The following is a 25,373-nucleotide window of genomic DNA, read 5'->3' on the forward strand; positions in this document are numbered from 1 at the left end:
ACAGGAGTAGTGATGCCGCTGTCACTACCGCTGTCAGCTGCAGCGCCCAGGGCACATGTCCCCCCCCCCCCCCCCCGGGGCACATGCCCTCCCCAGTTACTCCCTGAATGGAGTAAGCCAAGTGTCCTTACCTGTACGTAAACATTATTTTCTTCTACTGTGGTCCAGAGGTTTGCTTTAGAGTGGAAGAAAAGTCTAGCTATATCTCTTCCTACAAATATTTCTTCCCCCTCCTCCTACTTATCCTGCCTGATATAAAAAAATGATCCATGTACTTACCTATTTTCAATCCGCTCTGATCCAGCCATGTGATCCTGCAGCACTGTGTAAGGGAGCACTCGACAACTACTGTGAATTCTGGGACCTGTGACATCACCCATAAGCTCCCATGGCCTATTCATTGTCGGTGCTCCCTCCCCTCCTCTGCTGAAGACACTCACTGACACAGGAGAGCCGGAGATGTGGGATCACATGACTGGACCAGGGCAGATTGAAAATAGGAAAGTATAAAGATTTTATTAAACAGGTTAGGCAGGAGAGATAGGAAAAGAATGGAAAACATTTTTAAGAATAGTTACAGTTAGGCTTTTCTTCCACTTTAAGCACCAACCATAACTGAAAGACTCTGAATATTTTCAGTACATTAGATGTGTGTCCAATTTACTCTTGCAATGTATAATGATCCTAAAAATGTATAATGAATCTTCTTAAATAAAAATATCCTGCCCACGACTTAATTTGTGTAGGACTCTCACAGTCCTTGAACCCATTAAAGAAAGATGTACTGGAAATAAAAATTAAAATAGGTTATCACTGGACTTTTTAAAGTGTAAGTCCAGGCATTTCCCAAATGTATCCGCAAACCTTTCTCTCCACCTGTAGAGCATATCCTATGAAAAGGCTAGTTGGGACTTCTGTGCAGGAAAGCCACTGATATCTGTCAGGTTGGCACTTCTGCCTGGCAGCACTAGGCTTGTGGGTTCGAAACCCAACCCTGGCACTACCTACACAAAGTTTGCATGTTCTGCCTGTGTGGGTTTTCTGAGTGCTCAGATATCTTCCCACACTCCAAAAACATGATGGTAGGTTAATTGGCTCCTGTCTTTCTTCGTGGGCCTTTTGGACCCAGCCTATCCACACTGTGATATATACAATAAATATAGGGGGAAGGCTGGGTACAAGAGCCCCCGCTTAATCAGGATGCTGTGATTTTGTGGATCTACAGAAGAGACCGGATGACCAGAGAAACACCACATCATGGGAAATGCCAGAGATGGACTGACACCTTGCTGAGGTACACCTGGGTGACTTAGGTTAGTAAGTTAGGGAATTCTGTTAGTTATTGTTCATGTTGGACTGTGTTGCAAATCATTAAGTAAAAGTTGCATCAACTGTTCTAAGCCTGGTTTGAAGTTATTCAAAGCGGTGCATGATGGCTTCTGGCATATGAAAGAACCTGGGCCAGTAAAGCACATGGGGTATGAAGCAAGGCCACTACTTAAAGTGTTAACTTGTCAAGATATGTGGAAAAAGAATGCTGTTTCCATGGGTATAAAGTGTACAGCATCCTGTCATGGGGAGCCAGGGGAGTTAAGTGAGAGCACACACAAGGTCCACGCTAGTGCTCGGCGTGACCCCATTCTATCACTGGGAGGGAAGTGGCAGAGTTATATTGGAGAGGTGGAGAAGGCACAGGCTCAGTGGTGTCCCTCCTAAATGCAACCTGTTACAGAAAGGTATGCAGTGATAAGGGACGGAAGCTTTACAGAGGAACTCTGTATTCACATCACTACACACAGCGCACGGCCCACCACTAAGCTGGGGAACAGCCATAATGTTTGGTTTTCACATGAACGCGGTACCCTCATATGCAAGGTGAGTGGCCATTGCCCACAAGGGACTGATGTAAATGTATATTATACTGTATATTGATGGAGCAATAGATGAACCTGTAATAAATATATTTTTCTGTATTTGCTACGTTTTTAAAGGGATAAATCATAGGAAATGTGCATGTTTTTTTCATTTAGCCCTGACATACACTTAAACATGAGTATATAACTACAAATAGACACTTACACTATACAAAGCTATCCCCCAATCAAGCTACATAATGCAAAAACCAAAACAAATCACTTTAAGACATGTAGTGAATAAATTGTGATGTGTTACAGTCCAACACAAATGTGAAAAAATCCTGTTTTTGTGCCACCTCTTCTTCCAAAATGCTTCACCTCATGTGCCACCACAATGCACTCACCACAGATCCATGACCCTCTTAATTAAAAGAAAAGGTCATAACACGCTGGATATCCCAGATGCTCTTTAGCTGCTGATGCTCACTTTCGCCAATCATCAGTCATTTTGTAAGCCCTATACCTCTCCATCAATGTAAGCCAAGGACCATAAAGAAAGAATCTTTGATGGTGTAGTATTTATTAAAACATTTCAATAAAAATGCCAGTAAAAATATTGCACTTGCAAATAACTTGGTACCAATATACTGAGAGAGTATGCACCGCCGTTCCACTTCCTGGAGCTCGGTGTGCGTTCCAAGTCCTGGAAACTGGAAGTGACGTCAGGCACTTAACCAGATATGATGACCTATACATGTTTGGCCACTTGGCATCCTCAGGAAGCTCCGGTCCGCCATATTCCTAAGGGTATTTATAGTGTACCCTTTTCAGTAATTGGTCAATTACAATTGGTTTTGAACAAAATGGATTCCATACTATTCTGGTTCACTTATTAATACATTCCACCGTGTGGATTAGTGCAGACATGTACAATATTAATTGCAAATACAAACAATAAAAATATTCTATAAAAATATATTTATTTATTTATTATACCCTAAAAAAGTACTTATACAATGGAGGGGGGGGGGGGGTCTAGTGTTTAATATGGAAATGACCTCATGAAACCCACTATTTTATTGGATTGGATATACAGCATTTGTGCCCCTCTAGTGTCACTATTTCCCTCTAGCTTTACCACAGATCGAAAATTAACCCTCCTTACATTGATGGAGAGGTATCGGGTATACAGAATAACTGATGATTGGATCAGCAGTTAAAGAGCATCTGGGATATCAAGCGCTTTATGACCTTTTCTTTTAATTAAGAGGGTCATGGATCTGTGGTGAGTGTATTTTTGTGGCACATGAGGCAGATCACTTTTGGAAGAAGTGGTGGTACAAAAAGAGGATTTTTTCATATTGTGTTGGACTGTGACGCAGCACAATTTATTCACTACACACCTTAAAGTGGTTTGTTTTGGTTTTTGCATTATGTAGCTTGATTGGGGGTAGCTTTGTATAGTGTAAGCGCCTACTTGTAGTTATATGTTAATTTGTAAGAGTACCAGGGGTACTCTTAAAGGGACAGCTACACCTATTTACATGTGATATATGTATTTTTTATGGTATGGTAAACTTAGCGCATGGTGGTTATGTATGAGTTTTACTGAAGGTTTTTATCACTTTTGTATCAATTTATTTGTATTTTTTTATTTTATTTCACCAATCTTATTATTTTTGGACTAGGGTTGTGTAGTATTTGAATAACTTTAATACGGAGAGTGGGTGCCATACCTTTCTCTCCCATACACTTAAACACTTTTCTTCATAGTTTACTATCTTTATAAGTATCTAGTTTAGGGGTGGGCAACTGTGACCCTCCAGCTGTTGTAGAACTACAAGTCCCATGAGGCATTGCAAAACTGACCCGTTACAAGCCTGACTCCCAAAGGCAGAAGCATGATGGGACTTGTAGTTCACCAACAGCTGGAGGGCCACCGTTGCCCACCCCTGATCTAGTCTATTAAATTCTGTCTCTGAACTTACTGCGTGAATAATTCAAATCTTGAACTCGGGAAACCCAGACTATACATTATGACAGGCAGCAAGACACTTTCTACCTAGGACATATTTCTCACCTCAGAGCCTCCACTAGTCCGAGTTTGTTAAGGTCATGACATCTCACAAATGCCTGTAAAACCTGAATATTTAGAGAATCCCTGGAGAGACAGAACAAAAGAGAGAATCAAGAGGAAGGAAATGGGATGGGGGGTGTAAGAGAGGAAAAATAAGAGTAAGAGGAAAAAATACACAATAGCACATCTAAAAAACAGTGTTTTCACAGGACAGACGTTCTGTCATATATCTTTAAAAGCAATTACAGGAAGTTCCTTTTGTTTTATTATATCACTACAGCTGTATAAAATACAGTATTGTGAAGTATGTCAGATGCACAGAAGGTCAATCAAATCAGTTAGACAATTTGCATAGGACTTGCTACAGTAATTCCTGCAGTCAGTACATCAAAATAAACTTGCGTTTATAAATATAGATATACAGGATATTTTATAATCATAGCACTTACATACACTTATGGGCAGTACAGTAACCTAGCAGTTAGCACTTTAACTTTAGAATTGTAGTTTTCGCCCAGATACTTTATTTAATTTCAAAGAATTAAAATGCTTGGAAATACATTAAGAAGATCTGATAGAACGAGTCAGTGAAAGATACCCGAAGGCTGAAGATTATTCTTAGACCAGTGGTCTCTAACTTGTGGTCCGGGGGCAAGATGCATACCTTAGTTGCCTTTATCCAGCCCTTTGGGCACCATTCCTCCCACTGATATCATCAATGAGGTACTTTTCCTCCCACTAAAACCAACAATGGAGCATTTTTTACTCCCATGGATGTCAAGGCTTTTTATACTCCCATTGGCCATAGTCTGTCCCCCAAGGACAGTAAACTGGTCCTTTGTTTAAAAAGTTTGTAGACCCCTGGTTTAGACCCTTAGAATCCACCCATACCTTCATCAGGTTTTGATGGACATACTTCAATAAAGAATTTGGGAAGTGGGGGGGGGGGTCAAAGAATAAGTATGTTGCTTTATATTGTTTTCTACTTTCAGAAGAATTGGATAGAATTGTTAGATGTACCAGATGATTACTCCATTTTTCTCTGTATAAGTGTTTATGTGTGATCAAAATGCATACATTGCTTTATTTTATGCTCTACATGAATGTATGAATAGAGTATCCCAATATGTTCCAGCATTTGCTTAAAATGTTCTACCATTTGCGTGTAAAAGCCCAACTCTGGGCTCCAGGTTCTCTCCCTCCAGTGTCTATCTCTTGCTTACTTACCATTCCCATATGTCTTCACTGTCCTTTTCTCTGGTTCTGGGTAGTGCTCACTGATGCAGAACTGATCTCAGCACCATTACACTGTGGGGTTTATTTACTAAAGCTGGAGAGTCCAAAATCAGACTCCCTTCTGCATAGAAACCAATCAGCTTCCAGGTTTCATTGCCAAAGCTTCATTGAACAAGCTGAGGTTAGAAGCTGATTGGTTTCTATGCAGAAGGGAGTCTGATTTTGGACTCTCCAGCTTTAGTAAATAAACCCCTGTGTGTCCAGGCACTGTGGTGCCTGAGAACATCTAGTTTTGAAAAGGAATTATTGGGAGGCAGTGATGGAAAGGAGATAAGTATTGCAGGGCGACTAGTTAAAAAATCTGTTTATTTAAGCTCAGAAGGAATTATATACTACTACTACTACTACTACTACTACTATATTTACTTCTAATAAAATAAAAATTCAATCTCCCCTTAAATCTGATTGAGAGTTGAAAGTGAACACAGGTTGTCTGATAGGGTTGAAATAAATGCAATAGTAAATTATTCTGTTTCATCCTTATCTTACAGTGATAAAGCCAACAAGCTAATTTTTATTTATGCATTTATTTATTTTTGCAGCAATGATTCAATTTCCTGTTAGAGGGTGCCTACATTTGTCCTCCATGATCCCACTATATGTTGGAAGAACCATCTACTTTTGCTGGCTCCTGGAATGAACAGTGGTCTATGGACTGTGAACTATGGGATTTGTAGTGAGCATAGAGCTGTGTACATGTCCACTAGTAATGTGGATTGCTCATTTCAAACAAACAGCATTGGGTGGGAGAAGGAGATGTTCTGGGGCTCAGGAAGGACATTACAAGGAGGAATAAAAACACAGCTAGAAATGACTTTGTGAAGAATAGATTACAGGGCCATTAAGTAGTGCATGTGTATGGATTATTTTGGAAGAATAAAGATATGATTTAGTGTCATTTTAAGTTAAAAATTAATGTTTACAGTGGTTTTTCCTGATCTGATAGTTATATTATTCTATCCATTTAAAATCAGAACAAGTACATGTCAATCTTGGAAATAGGTGGTGGCATATACAATGGTCCTTCATCTACAAATAAATCTAAGACTTTGGTTTGATAAAGATAGGCAGCACAATAAGGGCATGTAAAGTCCATTACTTAAGAAAAAAAAACAATCTTCAATATATGTAAACCATATTATTTTCATTGTCTTAATTGCTTACCTTTGACCAAGGTACTCCCCAATCGCAGTCTTGCTAAGTCCTGCACTTTTATATAGGAAGCTAGCAATCTGTTCTGAGTTGTTTTCTAGAAACTTCCTGCTGATCAGTAACTGAATTCCCTGAATTGTCAAATGAATGGAGAAAGAAATATTTATTACCATACTATAACATCGTACAAATACTATATGATACCAATAACATCAAAAGCCACTTAAAAGAGAACCCCAGAAAAAAAAAACACAAATTCCATTAGCTGTTTAAGGTTTATATATAATCATTTTGTGTGTATGTATGTATGTATGTATGTATGTACTGTATGTGTGTGTGTGCAAACAGTAGGGTTTGGTTAAAATCCCCGTCAGTTTATTTTTTTGCTGGCTATGTCCTGCAGGGGTGAGTTTCCCTCACTTCCTGTCATGGAGACACAAAATGATGTGGGTTGAAATCCCCTTTAAACTGGAGGGAATTAGTCTTGATTTATTATTGATTATCCACCGAACTTACTCAAACTCACCAACGACCTGCTAACCGCCAAAGTTACTGGCCACTACTCAGTGCTCCTACTCCTCGACCTCTCCGCTCTCTCCTGGCTCTCGTCCTACCTGTCACAACGCTCCTTCAGCGTTACCTATAACGCTACCACCTCCCCCTCACTCCCCCTCTCTGTTGGGGTCCCTCAAGGCTCTGTCCTCGGGCCCCTTCTCTTCTCCATCTACACCTCCTCCCTTGGCCAACTGATACACTCTCACGGCTTCAACTACCACCTCTATGCCGACGAAACGCAAATCTATCTCTCGACCTCTCTCCTCACCCCTTCAGTCTTCGCCCAAATCACTAGCCTACTGAACGACATATCAGATTGGATGTCGCTTTACTTCCTTAAACTGAACCTCTCCAAAACCGAGCCCCTAGTTTTCCCCCCAGCCCACGCACCCCCCCCACTGACTTCTCCATCACGTCTAACAATGCCACCATTAGGCCCACCCCGCAAGCCAGAGTACTTGGTGTCATTCTAGACTCCAAGCTATCCTTCCAGCCCTAAGCCCAATCGCTAACAAACTCATGCAGACCTTACCTCCGCAACATCTCCAAAATACGCACGTTCCTAACCCCAGAAACTACTAAGCAACTCATCCACTCCCTCATCATATCACGACTCGATTACTGCAACTCCCTCCTCACTGGCCTGCCTCACCACAGGCTATCCCGCTTCAGTCGATTCTGAATACAGCGGCCAGACTCATCCACCTCACCAACCGCTCCGTTTCCGCCACCCCCCTCTGCCAATCCCTCCACTGGCTTCTGATTACCCAACGGATCAAATTCAAAATGCTAACACTGATGTAGAAAGCTGTCCATAACTCTGCCCCAAACTACATCACCGACCTAATATCCAAATACCACCCAAAACGCACTCTCCGCTCCTCACAAAAACCTCCTTCACTCTAGTTCCCTGGTCTTCTCATCCCATGCCCGCCTCCAGGACTTCTCCAGGGTATCACCCATCCTCTGGAACTCCTTACCCCAATCCATCAGACTATCACCTACTCTCCTCTCCTTTAGGCGCACCCTGAAAACCCACCTCTTCAGGGAAGCCTACCCCGCCCTCTGCTAATTGGCGATCTCCTCCACTCTTCCTACCACTCCATACCCCACAGCTTTTCCTCCCGTACCACTATCCCCTCCCTCCTAGATTGTAAGCTCCAAGGAGCAGGGCCCTCAAACCCCTTGTGTATCGTATTGTATCGTTATTGTACTGTCTCATGTATTGTCTCCCATTGTAATGTACAGCGCTGAGTGAACTGTTGGCGCTATATAAATACTGTATAATAATAATAATACTTTTATTTATTACAGGTACTTATATAGTGCAGTCAATTTTTTGCAGCACTTTACACATATATATATATACTCACATCAGTCCCTAACCCTCAAGGAGTGTACAATCTAAGGTCCCTAACTCACATTCATACATACACATACTAGGGCCAGTTTCAGACAGGAACCAATTAACCTAACAGCATGTTTTTGGAGTGTGGGAGTAAACCAGAGGACCTAGAGGAAACCCACACAGGCACAGGGAGAACATACAGACTTTAGGCAGGTGATGCCATGGTTTTGGATTTGAACTGATGACCCTAGTACTGCCAGGCAGAAATGCTAACCATTTAGCCACTGTGTCTTTCAGGTAGATGTCACTGAAAAAATGCCCCCATTGGAAGAGTTATCCTTACCTCTTGTTCTGGGGACAACTGTAAAATTTTGGATTTTTTATTTCTGTCTTTTTGGCAATGGTCACCAGGGCAAATAGAAAGTATGCCTACCTAGCGGTAATGTAGACAGCATTAAAAATCGGTCAATGGCCCTAATACTTCTTTGTCCAAAATATTTAGAAAGTTTTTATTATACATATACTTTAATGTTGATTGTTTTAACTGGCTGCATTTTTGAGAAGTAATGGGGTTATGTTCCACAAAACGTAAGCTTCCTACACACTGTAAGTTTTTTTTTGTTCAGCATAGCAGGCTGTGTTAGTACAGCAATCTCCCCTGCTGTGCTATTGTGTTCTGACAGAACAGACCACTAGAACACACAGGTCAGTGTTCTTAGCCATTGAGAAAGGCAGCCATTGAAAAAGGCTGACCTTCTTGGTCATGGCCCTTCGACAGAAACTGGACAACCATCCAGCTTCTGTTGGACCTGCTGCATACACACTCGGGCCGAATGTTGGATGGTTTCTGTTGAATCGACTGATCCTGCCCAATATTCAGCCTGTGAACTTAGCTTTAGGCCTGTAGAAAGAAATGAAACTTTTTTGCAACATAACCATGCTGCCAAACAAGTTTACCCATAATGTATTTTCATCCAGCAGAGGATTCTCTCTTTTTTGGTCTAGTGAAATTTTCAAAAGAAAAAATCTAAGTCTTCATATGTCTGCATGCTAATAAAGGCAGTCCATGCCTAAGGCTATGTTTGTTGCACCTCTGAAAAAATATTCTGTTTTAAATTGCTTTTCAGAGGCTTTTGATAGGTGGTGATGTGCCTCCTTTCCCAATTTTAACCCTTAAAAAGCCAGCCCACTGCAACTGCATGCATTGCACATGGTTGCAAAGTGGTTCTTGAACTACAGCATTCATTTAAATGGGTGAAGTTCAGCATCAATATTGCCAGTGGAACCTGACAGAAGGAAATATTTTACTGTAGCCATGAAGTGGAGCATAGTGGCATGTGTAGACCCCCACTGAGCTACCTTTTTAACTGTAAGTGTAAAGGAGCCCTTCACCTAGGTTCACATCTATGGGAAAAAGCAGCCCATACATTTGAATTAGCTGCTATACCTGCAGGGAATTCAGTAAAAAGGCTCACTGCACCTTTTCAAAAACACAGCAAAAGGGAAACCACATGGTCCTTTTGCACCAAGCAGTTTCATGCACCTAAAAATTCACTGTGTTTTCATATGCATGGGGTCCCATTAAGAATTAAGGGCACCCTGTAAATTTGATAAAGAGCAAAGCATTTTGCCTATGGGTGCTTGCAGATGAGGGAACATGTGCAATTTACACACCTTCCCATACCCGTATAAGTGTGAACCTAGCCTTACTGTAGAGGTATACACTAGAATAAGGTACCAGCTTTAATAAAAACCCATCTGACATCATTTTCTGAAGTGAACATTGTACCAAACTTTGCCAAACCTGGATAAGCTACCATTGTCACTAGCAGTTTTAGTGGTAACATAAGTACAACTGTAATTTCAAACTTGATAAATTATGTTTGGCTAAACCAAGGCACATTGACACCGAAAAGCCCTAATGAGCCCATAGCAGCCCAAAATATTCTTAGTCATACAGCCTTTTCCACTGTGCCCCAAACAGTAGTGGTGGTCAACTTTCTTGATACATCGGGCCAAAAATGTGTGCTTCCATAGGGTAACCCTGCAGTGAAGATTTCTCCAAAATCCAGCATCCTGCACATTGTGAGACATAAGGGGCACCAGGTGCTATAGGCATTAAATATTTTCTTAAGTGCTCCTCCTTTAGAACATTCCACAGAAGAAAATATCTGTTCACAATGCTTAGCTGAATTGGTGTGATATTCATTGCACAGAAAACATGAATGTTGATGGAAATAAAATCTCTTTAGGCTATGATTGCTCCTAAACAAACAATCAAATATAGTTGTTTTGGATGGTTTGAAACAGATACCTTTCCATCTTCCTATGAAGAAATCTTACATTGCACAAGACTTTTTCTTTATGCCTGCCTAATCTAAATCAGTTCTGTATTGACAAAGACTTCATCACTATCCCTTCACTGAAAAGTACACATTGCCCTAGGACACAATCAGAAAAAGGAGAAGCTCTTACCACAATCAGTGCTGAAAAATGCTGAACACTGTGTTACTTTGTGCTTGAATTATGGCAGAAAGAAAACAACCATGGTTTGCCATTACATTTGGATACAGGATAATGATAACAAGAGTTGATGTGGTTTACCTAAATAGTGGCCAAACTTGGGAGAAGGATGAGTTGCATCAAATGGGGATTATAGGTCTTAAATTTAGCTCTTCAAATATGCCCTGCTATACACAAGGTATGTGGTCTAAAGTGAGCAATTGGTGAAACTGCATCTGGCAAGAATTTGTGAGACCTAGTATAGGAATTGTACAATGCCATTTAGGAAGAATTAAAAATAACAAATTCTTGGGATGTGGAGTGTTTATTGTCTGGGTTTTCAGAAAAAAAAAACATAAGCAATGAACACATTTTTTTAGAACACGGCATTTTACTTTATATCATTATTTAATGCCAGTTATAAAATCATGCCTATGGCATCCATAATGCATTGTTCCATCAAAGTATATTACTTTTATTTGATAAGAGACATGACAACATGAGGAGCAATGGTCACAGTTATAACTATGCCCAAAGGGCAATGTTCTGTTATAGTCTGCCAGTTTATTCTCTCCTTATGGTATTGATATCTCATGATAAAGTCACTTTAAGTTAAGTATGGGGTTGCTATTGCTGGCCCCATTTGAAAATTCTAGTTCCCTGGCTGTGTCTGACTTAAGGCCTTTGAGTGTAAGAATTTCTTATTTCTATATCTGTTTCAGGTCGGGGGCTCAGAAAGTACAGGAGTCAAGGCATATGGCTGATGGCCAGAGAACTAGCATTATCAAAAGGAGTGTTTAGCAGTGGCATCCTTCATAATGACTCATGACAGAGTCCATTTCATGTGTTACAATGTGAAGCCTTTATTTCATTGTACGGCTATATTTAAATAGATATGCACACACAGTAGCTCTATTGTATAAGTAAGGACTAGAAGGACAGCAGATGAGCAAGTGGTACTCCAATCACCTGCTGGCCTCTTATAACTTTCAAGGATCTCAATGAGGAGGCATAAATCAGAGATTCTGTCTTTCCTGTACTCTTAAACTGGCCATAGATGGATAGAATTTTGAATGAAAATTTTTAGGAAAAGTCTTTGAAAAATTTGTAAGAATTTCTCAAAACATTTGTTTGTTTTTCAAAAGATTTTGTTTGCTATTAACATTTGATGCAATGAATGGACTTCACCAAACAAAAACCTCAAACACTGTGAGAAATGTATTCTTTTGAGAAACCTTTTTCCATCCTGCTCCTTTTAATTTCCTTGTCACTGCTGCAGCAAATGTACATTGATTTGGCCCACTAACGATTGGAAAACTGAACAACATTTCTTATGACCTTGTTTTCACAAGAAATTTTGTTTGAAATTTTGCCCATTTATGGCCAGCTTTACAAACTCCTTGCCCAATCTCTACTAGGTCTCTTCCCAGCCTGAAATAGCTCATTATGACATATTACGTTATATGGTAGGGTAAGAACAGATTGTCAAACATCAATACTTGCAAAACATTTCTGACTATGGCACCATGTGTTTTATGTTTCCAAAGTATTTAATTATAAAAAAAATAATCAAACGAAAATACACAATATAGATCTACTATTAACTGTCAAGCTAAATGTTCTATATCTTTCACTCACTTTCTCTGGATCCATGTTAAATTTTCTGCTAGCACTGAGCAATTCATTCTCTCTCTGTGTTTTACGACTGCAAAATGAGAGCATATGTTAATAATCTTTAAATATATACTACAGGTATAATCACCTTCAACCTAGTAATACCTACTCACCTTATTTCCAGACGTTCAAAATCGTCTATTTCTGCCACTATTTCCGTTATTTCATTTTGTAAGTTCTGCAAGCAAGGCCAAGAAGGAATGTAAAAAAAACTAGGCCAATATATAGCAAGGTATAGGTGAGCAAGAGTGTAGTAATAAACAGAATACAGTATTGCAGTCTTGAAACTACAAGATTAAACTGGTATTTTAATTTTTATTAAAATGTACTTAGAGCTACTGTTTATTCTGCTGTTTTATAAAATTTTACAACTGCTTTAAGTGTTAAAGTAAAATAAAAAGAATGGGTGGCACCAGGGGCGGACTGACCATTTGGAAACTTGGGCACTGCCCGAGGGCCCGGGGTCAGTAGGGGGCCCCATGAGATGCCCCTGGTACCTTTTTCATAGGCTTTTTTTTAGTTTGGGCAAGGACACAGGGGCCCCATGATCCCCTATTGCCCAGGGGCCCCATGAGTTGTCAGTCCGCCCCTGGGTGGCACAATGGTGTAGTATCATTCACACATAAAGCAAGTAGCAACAAGGGGTATTTCCAGGGCAGCCAATCATATATCAAGGTGGTTACCCATGTAATATTAATTTAAATTATAAAATAAACCTATGGCCAGGCTGGATAGGTGAAACTGCTTCACAACTGAACAGCAGATTTATCCAGGATCCTGCATGCTAGATTCCTTTATTGGTAGTACACCCTGAATACTGGGGTATTGTGATATGCAAATATCAACCACTGTACATCTCAGGTCTGTAAAGGTGTTGTTCTAATATATAACCATAGACGGTACTCATATTCAGCTGCTCTGAAAGTTTCAAGAGACCAGGCATACTTGCCACCAGGAATACATAAAAGAATATGTCAACCCAACATTTCCCATCGCTGATATATGCCTGCTGTATTCTGTACTGTATACCCTGTGTAAAAAAGTATCTTGCTCTCTTTATTGCTTCTATGGTGCAAAATACCTGGTGTTCCTTCCAGTCCTTCTGCTTTCCTATTATAAACTGACCACACAAGGCAGAGAGCACAGCAAGGTCACTTCTCTAACTATGCTGGGAACTCAGCCTGCTCTTCTCCAATTATCAGACTTGTCTTAACACATGCCCCCTGCACAGCTTTTTACTGGAAAGTTCAGAGTGTTGCTGTTTCTCCCCCCCCACCCCCCAGACTCTCAGGCAGCTGAGAACAGAGGATATGTGATCAGTTATAAAAAAAAAAGGGCAAAAGAGTATTTAGAATGTGTTTTATATGTATACACAAATGTGTTGCCTTTCATTTCTATTTTAAACTGAATGGGTTTTTTTACAAGGTGAGAGTTTACATATACAATATGGACAATAGGGTCCATTTACCCAGGTCACTGGTTCAGGGTCCCACCAGACTCACTGCCATTACTAGCCATACATAAGCCTCCACCAGCCTGAAGAAGCTATTATCAAGAGGTGAATGCAGTTACCAATATGAATGTACAATATACACTACATTGTCAAAAGTATTGGGACACCCCTCCAAATCTTTGGATTAAGGTATTCCAATCACCTCCATGGCCACAGGTGTATAAAATCAAGCACCTAAGCATGCAGATTGCTTCTACAAATATTTGTGATAGAATGGGTCGCTCTCAGGAGCTCAGTGAATTCAAGCATGGTACCATGATAGGTTGCCACCTGTGCAATAAGTCCATCTGTGAAATTTCCTTGCTACTAAATATTCCTTGGTCAACTGTTAGTGGTATTATAACAAAGTGGAAGCAACTGGGAACAACAGCAACCCAGCCACGAAGTGGTAGGCCACGTAAAATGACAGAGCAGGGTTAGCGTATGCTGAAGCACACAGTGCGCAGAAGTTGCCAGCAGTCTGCAGAGTCACTAGCTAAAGACCTCCAAGGCAGGCATCCCAATACTTTTGGAAATATAGCGTATGTAAAGCACTGCATGAATGGTCAGTGGAATAATTACCTGTAATAAATAAAATGAACCCACTAGAACTGACTACCGTCCTACCAGCTACTGCAACTCTCTTAACAGTTCTTTGTTTACACAACAGTTTGTACAGGATAAGAACTTCTTTCTCCATTTTTTCTTGCTTATTTTTGGCTAACTGCTCTTTGAGACCTTAGTAGGCTTGCTGAAAAAAACAATTACTAAATTCATGATCTGATTGAATTGGACGAATTAATGTGTTATGAGATATAAGAGTGTAGTACAGAATATCTCTCCTCTATTTTATGAAGACAATAGGAGGTGTTCTGTAGTCCAAGCACACTTTCTGTCCTAAGGTAAAAATGCTTCTCCATAGGCTCAGTACAGTGTGTGAGCATTGCCATCTTAGGAGAAGAAATGTGTTATTGTCAGGATCTCTATGTAAAACTAAAGATAAAAAAAAGCCTGAAACAGAAAAAAAACTAATGCAGCCACCTCAACCAAGGAATTGCAAGCTGTAATAAATTAAATGTTTGTTCTTGGGTTTAGATATATACTGTACACTTTGAGAGAATGGGATTGAACAATGTAAAAGCATAATAAAATACAAAGCTTTCCTTAGAGACTTTTTCAATATACAAACTCTCTGCTTAGTTATTTCTTTGATCTAAGATACCCAGAATATTGCTTGACGTTCTGTGTCAATAGAGGTGGTTTACCCTTACTTGATTTACACATGTATTATTTTGCCTTGCAGTTAATATATGTGCACTGGCGTATGTTTCCACTGATGAACAATGCAGCCACAACCACGGTCACCTCTTTTGAGGCTCTCTTGATTTTTTTCTATCAAGGAGAGGTTCCCTCAACAAGAGGTCCTACCTGTATCTAGAAAGATTCTCAAATGATGTGCTCAACAAATTTCATATACAGCTTTATCTTTATCTCCAAATGCTCCTATCTGGTATAATCCTACTTTGGGGGAATTTTCTAAGTTGGAGGAAAGTCATTGCTGGGCACAGTATGGTGTTAAATATATTCATCATCTTTATGAGGTTGGTCAGTTTCAATCTTTTACACAACTGCTGACTGAATGGGGCATACCTAGTTCATGGTACTTTCATTATACTCAACTTAAACATGCTGCGTTTAGTCAGTGTTGACCAGGAGTAGTGAATTTTACTAATACCGAATTGGAAACTCTTCTGTTACAGTCAGAACATACTGAACTGGTATTTAGTTATCACTCTGTACTCATTTCAATTGATAGTGGGCAATGCCATCGGGCCCGTGAACGGTGGTTTGCTATTGTATCTGACTTAACGGAAGAATTATGGCTGGGAGTTCTTGAAATGTATGTGGGCACGGTTATTTCTCCCAGAGATAAAATGAGACAGTTATGCTATTTACATCAAATGTATTATACTCCTCAGTGTCTCCTTAAAATGGTGAAACACAATTTGTCATAAGTGTCAGGCCAATACTGGATCTTTCTTACATATGGTGTGTGCATGTCCCAGAGTAAGTCCTCTGGTTTAAAGTCACGGAATTTGATCTGCCAAATGTGTGTAGTCCTTTGGTGTGCCTTTTAGGGGTGTTTGAGGATGACCTTATGGACAATGCTACTAAGCCCTTTCTGAGGCTTCTGTTTTTTTAAGTGCGGATAGCATTGAAATAGGTAAATACTGAAACTCTTGAGCTAGCAGCATGGAAAGAATTGGTAAATTTGGACATCCCATTATTTGAGATGACATAAGAGGGACGAGGGTGCCCTAAAAAAATGTAGAAAAATATGGTACAGGTGGGTGAATTCATCAGACAAGGTGATAGAAAGTCCGTAGGGGAATAATGTTTTGTTTAAATGTAAACCCTTGTGCAAGTGGTGCTCTGGATGACAAATATTAATTATTTGAATATTTCTGGGATCTGATATTGTTTATTTATTTATTTTTGATGCATGGTTTGGGATGGGCTTTGGTACATTCCGGAATGTTTTTGTTTTCTGTTCTGTTCTTTATAGAAAAGCTATATGTGATGTTGGTAACAGTACAATGCTACATTGGCTGAGATACCTTGTACCCTTTTCCTTTCTATTTTGGGAGTGTGGTGGAGGCATAGTATGAAACGTGTATTATGGGTGCTGGTACTGAAAAGTAATCCTGCTGTGCATTGTATAATGTATTTGTTGGAATATGCCACCTGTATATTTCATTACATTACATATGGCAATAAAAACCCTTTAAAAAAATATAAAGCTTGTTTGAAATGTAGAGGAAGAATTTTGGAGTTTAGTATATACTGTACTTTAATGTGTTCAAGCAGCTGTTCTCGAGAAGATGAGGTCATGCTGGTATCCCCTGGAGTCATGGTTTGGTCTGGAAAGACAGAATATATGAAGTGTTTTAGCCAGGAAAGAATATTTATGTTTTGGCAAGACATTGATATAACATATACACAGGATCATAACAGGGCTGGAAAAGTATGCAAAGGCAGAGAACACATACTGTATATATGTAACTTTCAAAATTTTTCACCTGCAGTTTTACCTGTGTGACTCTTGTGATGCCCAGCACATTAAATGGTACCTTTTTGAAAGGTAGGAATTTAAACATTGGTTCAAAGGCCTTCAGTGTTTACAATATTTTCTTTTTGCACTCACTTGGGTGACTGTAAAATGCACTAAACCAAACTACACAATTTCGGGTGAGCTTGCTCTCAGGTTCATCTTTGCTATATACAATATACACTATATTGCCAAAAGTATTGGGACGCTTGCCTTTACATGCACATGAACTTTAACGGCATCCCAGTCTTAGACCGCAGGGTTCAATATTGAGTTGGCCCACCATTTGCAGCTATAACAGCTTCAATTCTTCTGGTCAGGCACTGGCTCGCAGTCTCCACTCTTCATCCTTGTCAGGGCAGGAACGATGGAATGGGCAGGCAGGCCTATGGTACGGTCACACCACAACTGACGACAGCCACTACCCACAGACCAGAGTCCCTCAGGGCGCGGAGTCTAAGCCCCAGGCTACCCTTCACCAGGGCCCCTGATGGTGGGGATGGACTTGACGCAGCCTGAGACCAGGTCGTGGCCCCCAAGTAACCCCAGCTGCAGTAACAACTGCCGCCAATGGCGTACAGCTGGTGGAAGCTAGATGGGAACACGTGTAGGGTAGTCAGACAGGCCTGGTCAATAACAATGGAGCAGACAGTACTAGACGGTAGGCAACGAATAGTCAAGTCAAGGGCCGGGTTCAGCAACGGGAGGTCAGATAAAGGGTAAAAGCAGAGAATAGTCTTGTCCAAGCCGAGTCAATCACCAGGAGAGCAACGAGAACAGAACCAAAGCTTGAGACAAGGAAACATACAGGACACGAATGCACAGGGCACTTGCAGACAGCAGGTTTAAATGTGCTCAACCACACCCTTCTGGGGAGGAGCCGCAAAAGCCTGAAGGCATAAAGGTTCCCACCATGCTTTGCAGAAATCCAAGATGGATGCCAGCACATGGAGATGCACAAGCTCTGAAGAAAGGTAGGACCTTGACAGTACCTCCTCCTCAAGGGCCCCTCCCCCTCCGCGGCTCAACAAAAGGTTTCTGAGGAAATCGGGCGTGAAAAGCGCGGAGGAGGGCTGGAGCATGAACATCCGCGGAAGGAATCCAGGAACGTTCCTCGGGACCATAACCACGCCAATGGACCAGAAACTGTACCCGACCGTGGACCAACCGAGAATCCAACATGCAGCTCACCTCATACTTCTCATGACCGTCAACCCGGATAGGACGAGGCCAAAGCGGAGAGGCAGTAAAGCGATTACAGACCAGCGGTTTCAACAGGGATACGTGGAAAACATTGGAGATACGCATCCCAGGAGGAAGATCAAGGGCATAGGCAACCGGGTTCACCCTGCGGAGAATGCTGAAAGGGCCAACAAAACGGGGGGCCAGTTTTGGTGCGGGCACCCGAAGATTGAGGTTGCGAGTGGACAACCACACCCGATCTCCGACCTGGTGTGAAGGAGCGGGCAACCGTCTATGATCAGCCTGGAGCTTCTGGCGCTGTGCTGAGTCCTTCAAGGACCTCTGGATCTGCCCCCACGAGGAGCGCAGGGCAGCCAGGTGGTTATCCACAGCCGGAATTTCCTGTGAAGAGAACAACTCAGGCAGTACAGCTGGTTGGAACCCATAGTTGGCCATGAAGGGGGACATCCCGGAGGAGGAGTTGACAGCCGAGTTCCTCACAAATAGCGTTGTCTAACTAGGTCTATTTTAGAATGTCTGTTAAGTGAATAATCCTAAGATGTAAGATGAGCCACAGTTTATGGAACTCCAGTATATAGACCAAAAGCTGAGAATTCTCTGTTCATAGGATCTTTCAGGAGATGGGAAGAGCAGACTTCCCAAATAGTAATGGGAGACTGATTCAAAGGGGACTATCTGGTCTTCAGGGACAGTTTGTTCAGAAACTTGACTTACAACAGCAGAAGATGGAGCTGAATCAGTCTGGGTAGAGACTAGAATGGAGGAGGTGCCTCGGAGAGAGTGTTCCATCAACACATGACTCTCCAGCAACAGCTCAGAGACAGGTAACTCCATGACTAAAGGACAAGGGTATGGGAGAGAACATTCCAAAGATTCTTTGGTTGAAGAAATATTTTGAGAAACAACACCGATCTCTGATGATACAAGATCCGGCCAGATTGCAAAGACATCTGGAAAAACAAGGAGATGTTGCCCATTAGAGCCTATGCTGGCTTTTTTCTGCAAAAAAGATTGTCTAAGTGTCCCACAATAGGGATGCCTTGACAAAGCACCAGGGCAAAAACTGGAAACCAGCTTTTGGGGAGAAAATTTGGGATGCAGGGGCAAGATTGAAGAATTATAGCCCTAGAAGGTCTATGATTTGTAGGTACACATCCTAACTGACCACAGAGGCCAGAAAATCCTTATGAAGAGGTAAAGGAATGGAAGAAGTGATGGATACCATGCAAAACTGTTGGGATTGAGCTCCTGAGATCAAACTGTCACAGAAGCTGGGAAATGAAACTGCTATCTCTCCTTATTTATATGTTAAAAAAAATCTGAAAAATATATTTTAAAAATATATTTTTAAAAATATATATATTTTTAAATGTATTCTTCAGATTTTTTTAACATATAAAAAAGTCATTTTAACATATATATTTACATGTTTAAAGACACATAGTATATTTGAAATGTATTTTATAAAATATTTTTCATATATTTTGTAATAAAAATTCATTTCAACATGCAGTGTACATATATATGTATAGTGAAATATATTGAATATGGCCATATGTAGCATTTCAAACATATGTCAATATATTTAGGAAGAATACTTTAAAAATATATTTCAAATATATTTTTCTTCCATGTGGGTAGGTCTGCTTATTGGTGCAGTAACACAAAGGATATTGGAAGGTGACAAGCTGAAAGGGGATCTAGGCACAAAGGTTAATTACAATCCCAAAATATTCCTCTTCAAACCTGAAGAGTAGGGGAGAAAGGTTGTCCCTTTATGGTGATGAAGGGTTTTCTGAGCATTTAGCAGCAGGATCATTTGCTCAGACATTGTCAGGAATGGACTTGCCAATAACGGTGAGACTCACCTGCCGTGTGGGCTGCAGTACCAGGGCTGGCCAGCGGGTGCTCTCAGCAATCAGAGACTCACCCCTGCAGTCAGCCAAAACACCTGAAGCTGATTGCAGGGGTTGTATTAAAGGAATGGCCAGACTCACAGTCAGGGCCTTGGTGTGTGTTTTTCCATGGGCCCCTGTATCTTGTAACCTGCATTCCTGTTCCTGTTTCTGCCTGACTTGTTGCCGACCCTGCCTGATCCTGACCTCTGCTGACTTCTCCTGTTTGATCCCTGGCTTGTGACCCTGACCATTCTCTCCGCCTGCTCCTCCTGTACCTACCTGCCCTATAGTTATCGACCCGGCCTGCCTGACTACGTTGTGCTCTATATGTGTATGTACCTGTGTATCTATATCAGTTTAGGTTTGGGTTTGTTTCACCTTGTTGTATGTATTTGTGTTAGCTTGGGGTTTGGTGCACTGCGTTTATATTTGTATTGTTAGTCTCAATAAATTATATTATTTACTATATCTGAAGCCTACGTTTCCCTGTGTCAGTCCACACACTTCTGGTCACACCCGCATCCCTGACAGACATCTTCTCCACATGCTCTATCAGGAAAGGGAAAGAACTCATGGCCTCAATGGAGAGATCTCTCTTGAGAGCGTTTGACCATTCTGCCATGTTTTGATAAACTAATGCTGTATCCATAAGGGCAGGGCCCACCAGCAACTGGATTTTAAAAAGGGATTCTATTTGCTGTTAAGTTGGATCCTGAACAGTAGGAATTCCCTCCACAGTGGGTGTAGACCACTGTATGACAAAAACATTTTCAAACAGCAACATGTCAAGTAAGCGTTTGGGGGTGTCAAGGGCACGTCAGAGTGCTTCCTATACCTATAGAGTATACCTCAAAGAGTGACTGCATGGAAAGGTGCTTGCAGCCTTAAGACCTAAGCTCTGGAGATAGCAGCCTGATCCTTCAGAGTCAGGGTAGTAAATTGCTTATTTTTTACTTTTTTGTAATTTTTTTTGTTATTTGGGTACTGTTACATGCACCCCATGGCAATATCTGGCTTCCCTGGCCTTTTTGTTAGACAATAGCTCGCTCATTAGTCATACAAATAGCCAGAATTTAAGAACAGGATTTGCCTTCCTAGACTTTAATGGAGTTAGCCTTAAAATTCTCACACTTTGAGCACAATTTTAGAAACTGTCTATAAAATGAATCTAGGCAGATTTGGGGATTCCTAATGTTAACCAGTACATGGTCTTAGGTTAACACCTCTTTGAAAACCCTCATAAATATTAATGCTTTTCCAGCTGTAACATAGTTGTAGAATGTAATCATGATGTTGTAATTTCTAAAGCAAAAATATGGTGTAATTTTTAGTGAGTACTATACATATTTTAAATCTGCAGGTTTTACCGCAAAGTAATTTTAAAGTGACTTTAACATGTTTACATACTGGCTTATTGTAATAAATGCAGAAATCTGTTGATTAGCCAATAGGGTCACAGCCCCTTTACCACTCAACAGTTGAGACAAGCAGGGGCGGACTGACAACTCGTGGGGCCCTCGGGCAATTGGGCATCATGGGGCCCCTGTGCCCTCGCCCACACTCAAACCACACCCAAAAAAGCCTATGAAAGGTACCAAGGGGCATCTCATGGGGCCCCCTACTGACCCCTGGCCCTCGGGCGGTGCCCGAGTTCCCAAATTGTCAGTCCGCCCCTGGAGACAAGATATCAGCAGCACAGAGTGTGTATTGTATTCAATAAGATGGCTTATATATAGACTTGTGACCACAAGGAGTACAAGTCAACCACTGTATAGCAGTAAGCAAAGCCTTAATATGGCTGCCCCCAAGTACATATTTAATTACAAACTATACAAAAAGTTTTTAAAACATTTAGTTCTCTTGAACATGGTGACCTGGAGACATACATCTCAAATGTATTTCCCCACATAGGCAATAGGCTCTGTGTACAGCAACCTATAGAAATACATAGCTGAACATGGATATAGGCTGATACCTGTGTAAACATATACATACATACATACAGACATATGAACTTGGACACAGACTGTATATCTAATATTCATTAAAAACATAAAAAAAATACTTTCTGCTAAACAACAACACATATTTACTCTATACACACTCTAAATGGTCATAAAATATTAAAAGCTATAAATATTAGCTTCAGTGCTACAATATAAATTCCTCATAGACTGAATCCTTTATATTCAAGACAGAACATAGTGCTGACTCAAAGTGAATATCCCTTTATGAACATTAATGCAGATTTTATTAAGGATATGTAAAATACAAATCCAGACCACAGCGTAATGGACTAGATGTTAAGCAAAGGAAATAAGTTCGTTACTATTTGCCATTAATAGACATTCCATATTTAAAAGCCATCCCAAGTGACCAGTAACTGCTTAAAGAACAATACATGGCAGCATACCGATCATGCACTACTAAAGTAATAGGAAGCATTCCTACAGAGCATTGTTTTTCTATAAAAAGCCTGCATCCCCTAAATATAACAAACAAAAGAAGTTTGCTAGCAATACAACATTCTGCTTTCATTCATGATTTAAAATGAAAGGAATATCTGCTCTAAAAGTTACATTAAAATACCTTTACTGTATATTAAAGTAGCTTGTGAACATACAATGTTATACACGCTTTCTAAAACCATTATAACTATATAGGCACCGCAACTGCTTTTGTTTAGTTTCCGAAATTATCTTTTTTACCTTTTTTCACAAGGTTAAAACATTCTGCCATGTGACCAGGCATTTCTTTCTCCTGATTGCAGGGAACAGGGTACCTGGACACTGTGCAGACACACAGTGGGCCTGTATTCCATAGTCTGTTCAGCGTGAGGCAAAATGTAGACAGTGACTGAGCATGGGTTCAAGAGGCAGGCTGTGACTGGGAGGGGGGGTCTGCGCCAGATTAAGGCTGTGATTGATTATGGGGGCATGGGAGATGAACAAACTACCCAATACAGCCATGCTGTGTGTTTTCAGTGTCCTAAACCTCTGAGTGGCCAGCCAAAGGATGAAAACTGACCACACTAACAGAATATCATCTGTACTTTGTGTGGTCAGTTTACAACAAGCAAGAATGGTGACTGGCAAGATCAACCAGATACTTCAGATGGAAGAAGTTTCTTTTAAAGTGCCTGCCCCCAGGCTTTGGAGTACTTTCTTGCAAGTGGATAGCAAAGGGGCACTTTACAAGTCTGTCAGGGAGAGTGAATAGCAGTAGAGAAAGGTCCTGGAGTAGGGACAGCCTAGGGACTTGCCATCCTGCATCGGATTCCTCCCCAGTGGGCTCAGACTGGCTAGGCCGCATTTGACCCTCAGAGACAGACGCTGTCAGTGCATCAGAAACTGCTCCAATCAACAGGTTTGCACAGAACTGTGAGTGTTCCCAGCTGTGTGCCTACCCGCTGGGCTGTTTATATATTTGGCCTACCACTGGACAGCCAATAGGAAATGTCCATGTCATGTCATGGTAGTGATGTGAACACCTAAAGAAGTATCCTGTTTCCTGTAAACAGATGAAGACAGAAGCTTCAGGACTGGAGAGTCACATGACCACAGCTTTATCTGAGTAAAAATAGCATTTATCTTTAGTTTTACTTTGCAATGCTAGTGATCAATTAAAGGGGGTTCCGGTATAGGGAAGCCCAGAGCCTAGGAGATTTAACCTCTCTGCACATTTTAAAATGGCAACAGAAACAGCCGTTTTCCATCTTGTTGCACTTGGCATCTCCAGGCATGTCCTTAGGCATCCATATCATATGCTCATGAGTATGGTGTCATTTAATGGCCTTGATCACCATGGATCATGCAGCAACTAGTAATGATTCTTGCTACTGTAAAGACAGTTCACCTTTACTGTAAAAGACTTGTATCTTTTCCTTCTTGAGCTGCATAAAAGTTAGGGTAAATCTAGCTACACACATTAAAATCTGATTGCTCAATCTCTGTACAAACACCTTTCATTTTAACAACAACCATACAATGCAAAGGTCTTCTAAAAATCAGGCCAGTGCACTGTTAGTTGTTGGTAAACCATAAAAGAATTGTACAGTCAGATTATAACATTGGTAAATGCTCTAAAGTTATGTTTAGGTATAAAACTAGAACTAGCACTAAAACTAGAACTAGCATGTAAGGCTACAGTCAGAGGAACATTTGAGATGGGGATTGGGTTGTGGTAAGATTCATGTCTAAAATTACTATATTTATATACAGTGTGCACTATTGCGAATAGGTAACGTGATTTATTGTGACTAATGCTTTACCACAATGTTAGTCATAAAAAGCATTCTACGCTTTTGAACTTAACAGATTGTATGAAGGCTTCTAAACTGAGTAAGATATGAATCTTCATTGCAAACTGGCCATCTTCTATACAGAAATGTGTTTGACAGCACACAACATTTTTGTTCGTTTAATCTTTTATTAACAAATTAAATCAAAAAGATGTTCAGATTCCATTAAATAATAATATATTCAAATACATTACTTTAATAGAATTTTATTAGTCATAACAAATCCATAATTTACATGGATTTTACTAGAAAGATGAAAGATATTAAGAAGCAAACTGCCATGTTGTCCAATCCCTTGTTATCGCCTTAGTTAGATGTAGTGCATTGGTCTTTACTTTATTTGCCATATTACATGTCAGTTTTTACTAAAGTAGATGCAAATCATAACTGAATGATGTTTAGTTTGCTAAAACACTGTGTGTCATAAGCAATTACTATATTTTGTTTTCCTGTATTAATATGGTATACTTTTCTTTCCTGTTATTCATCTCTCTGATGCTGATCTCTTTTCATTCATTTCCTGCCTACATGCATTCTCTCCAGCATTGCCTGCACATCATTGGCCCGCACCAGCTTTGTGATGTCACAACAGTGGACCATACCTATTCAATGTAAGTTGGCATCAGTGGCGGACTGACCATTTAAGCACTCTGGCACTGCCCGAGGGCCCGGGGTCAGTAGGGGGCCCCATGAAATGCCCCTGGTACCTTTTTTAAAGGCTTTTTTGTGTGTGCTTTGAGTATGGACAAGGACACAGGGGCCCCATGATCTCCTATTGCCCGGGGGCCCCATGAAATGCCCCTGGTACCTTTTTTATAGGCTTTTTTGTGTGTGCTTTGAGTGTGGGCAAGGACAAAGGGGCCCCATGATCCCCTAATGCCCGGGGGCCCCATGAGTTGTCAATCCACCCC

The 25,373-nt window shown here is 40.7% G+C and overlaps 1 protein-coding gene across 1 annotated transcript in view; it reads right to left on the bottom strand.

Annotated features, from left to right (window-relative positions):
• Positions 1-25,373, bottom strand: part of CYTH4 (cytohesin 4) — a 126,623-nt gene that overhangs the window by 69,154 nt on the left and 32,096 nt on the right. Inside the window, exons 2-6 of the mRNA XM_089681937.1 lie at positions 16,803-16,873; positions 12,574-12,638; positions 12,425-12,491; positions 6,394-6,512; positions 3,937-4,017 (exon numbers count right to left, since the gene is read on the bottom strand). Of these exons, the coding sequence (XP_089538063.1) occupies positions 3,937-4,017; positions 6,394-6,512; positions 12,425-12,491; positions 12,574-12,638; positions 16,803-16,873 (403 nt within the window). The remainder of the gene's footprint in view (positions 1-3,936; positions 4,018-6,393; positions 6,513-12,424; positions 12,492-12,573; positions 12,639-16,802; positions 16,874-25,373) is intronic.

This window comes from Staurois parvus, unplaced genomic scaffold (genome assembly GCF_062004578.1).
Source record: "Staurois parvus isolate SC_StPar_1 unplaced genomic scaffold, SC_StPar_1.0 ptg000282l, whole genome shotgun sequence".
Classification (NCBI taxonomy): Eukaryota; Metazoa; Chordata; class Amphibia; order Anura; family Ranidae; genus Staurois; species Staurois parvus.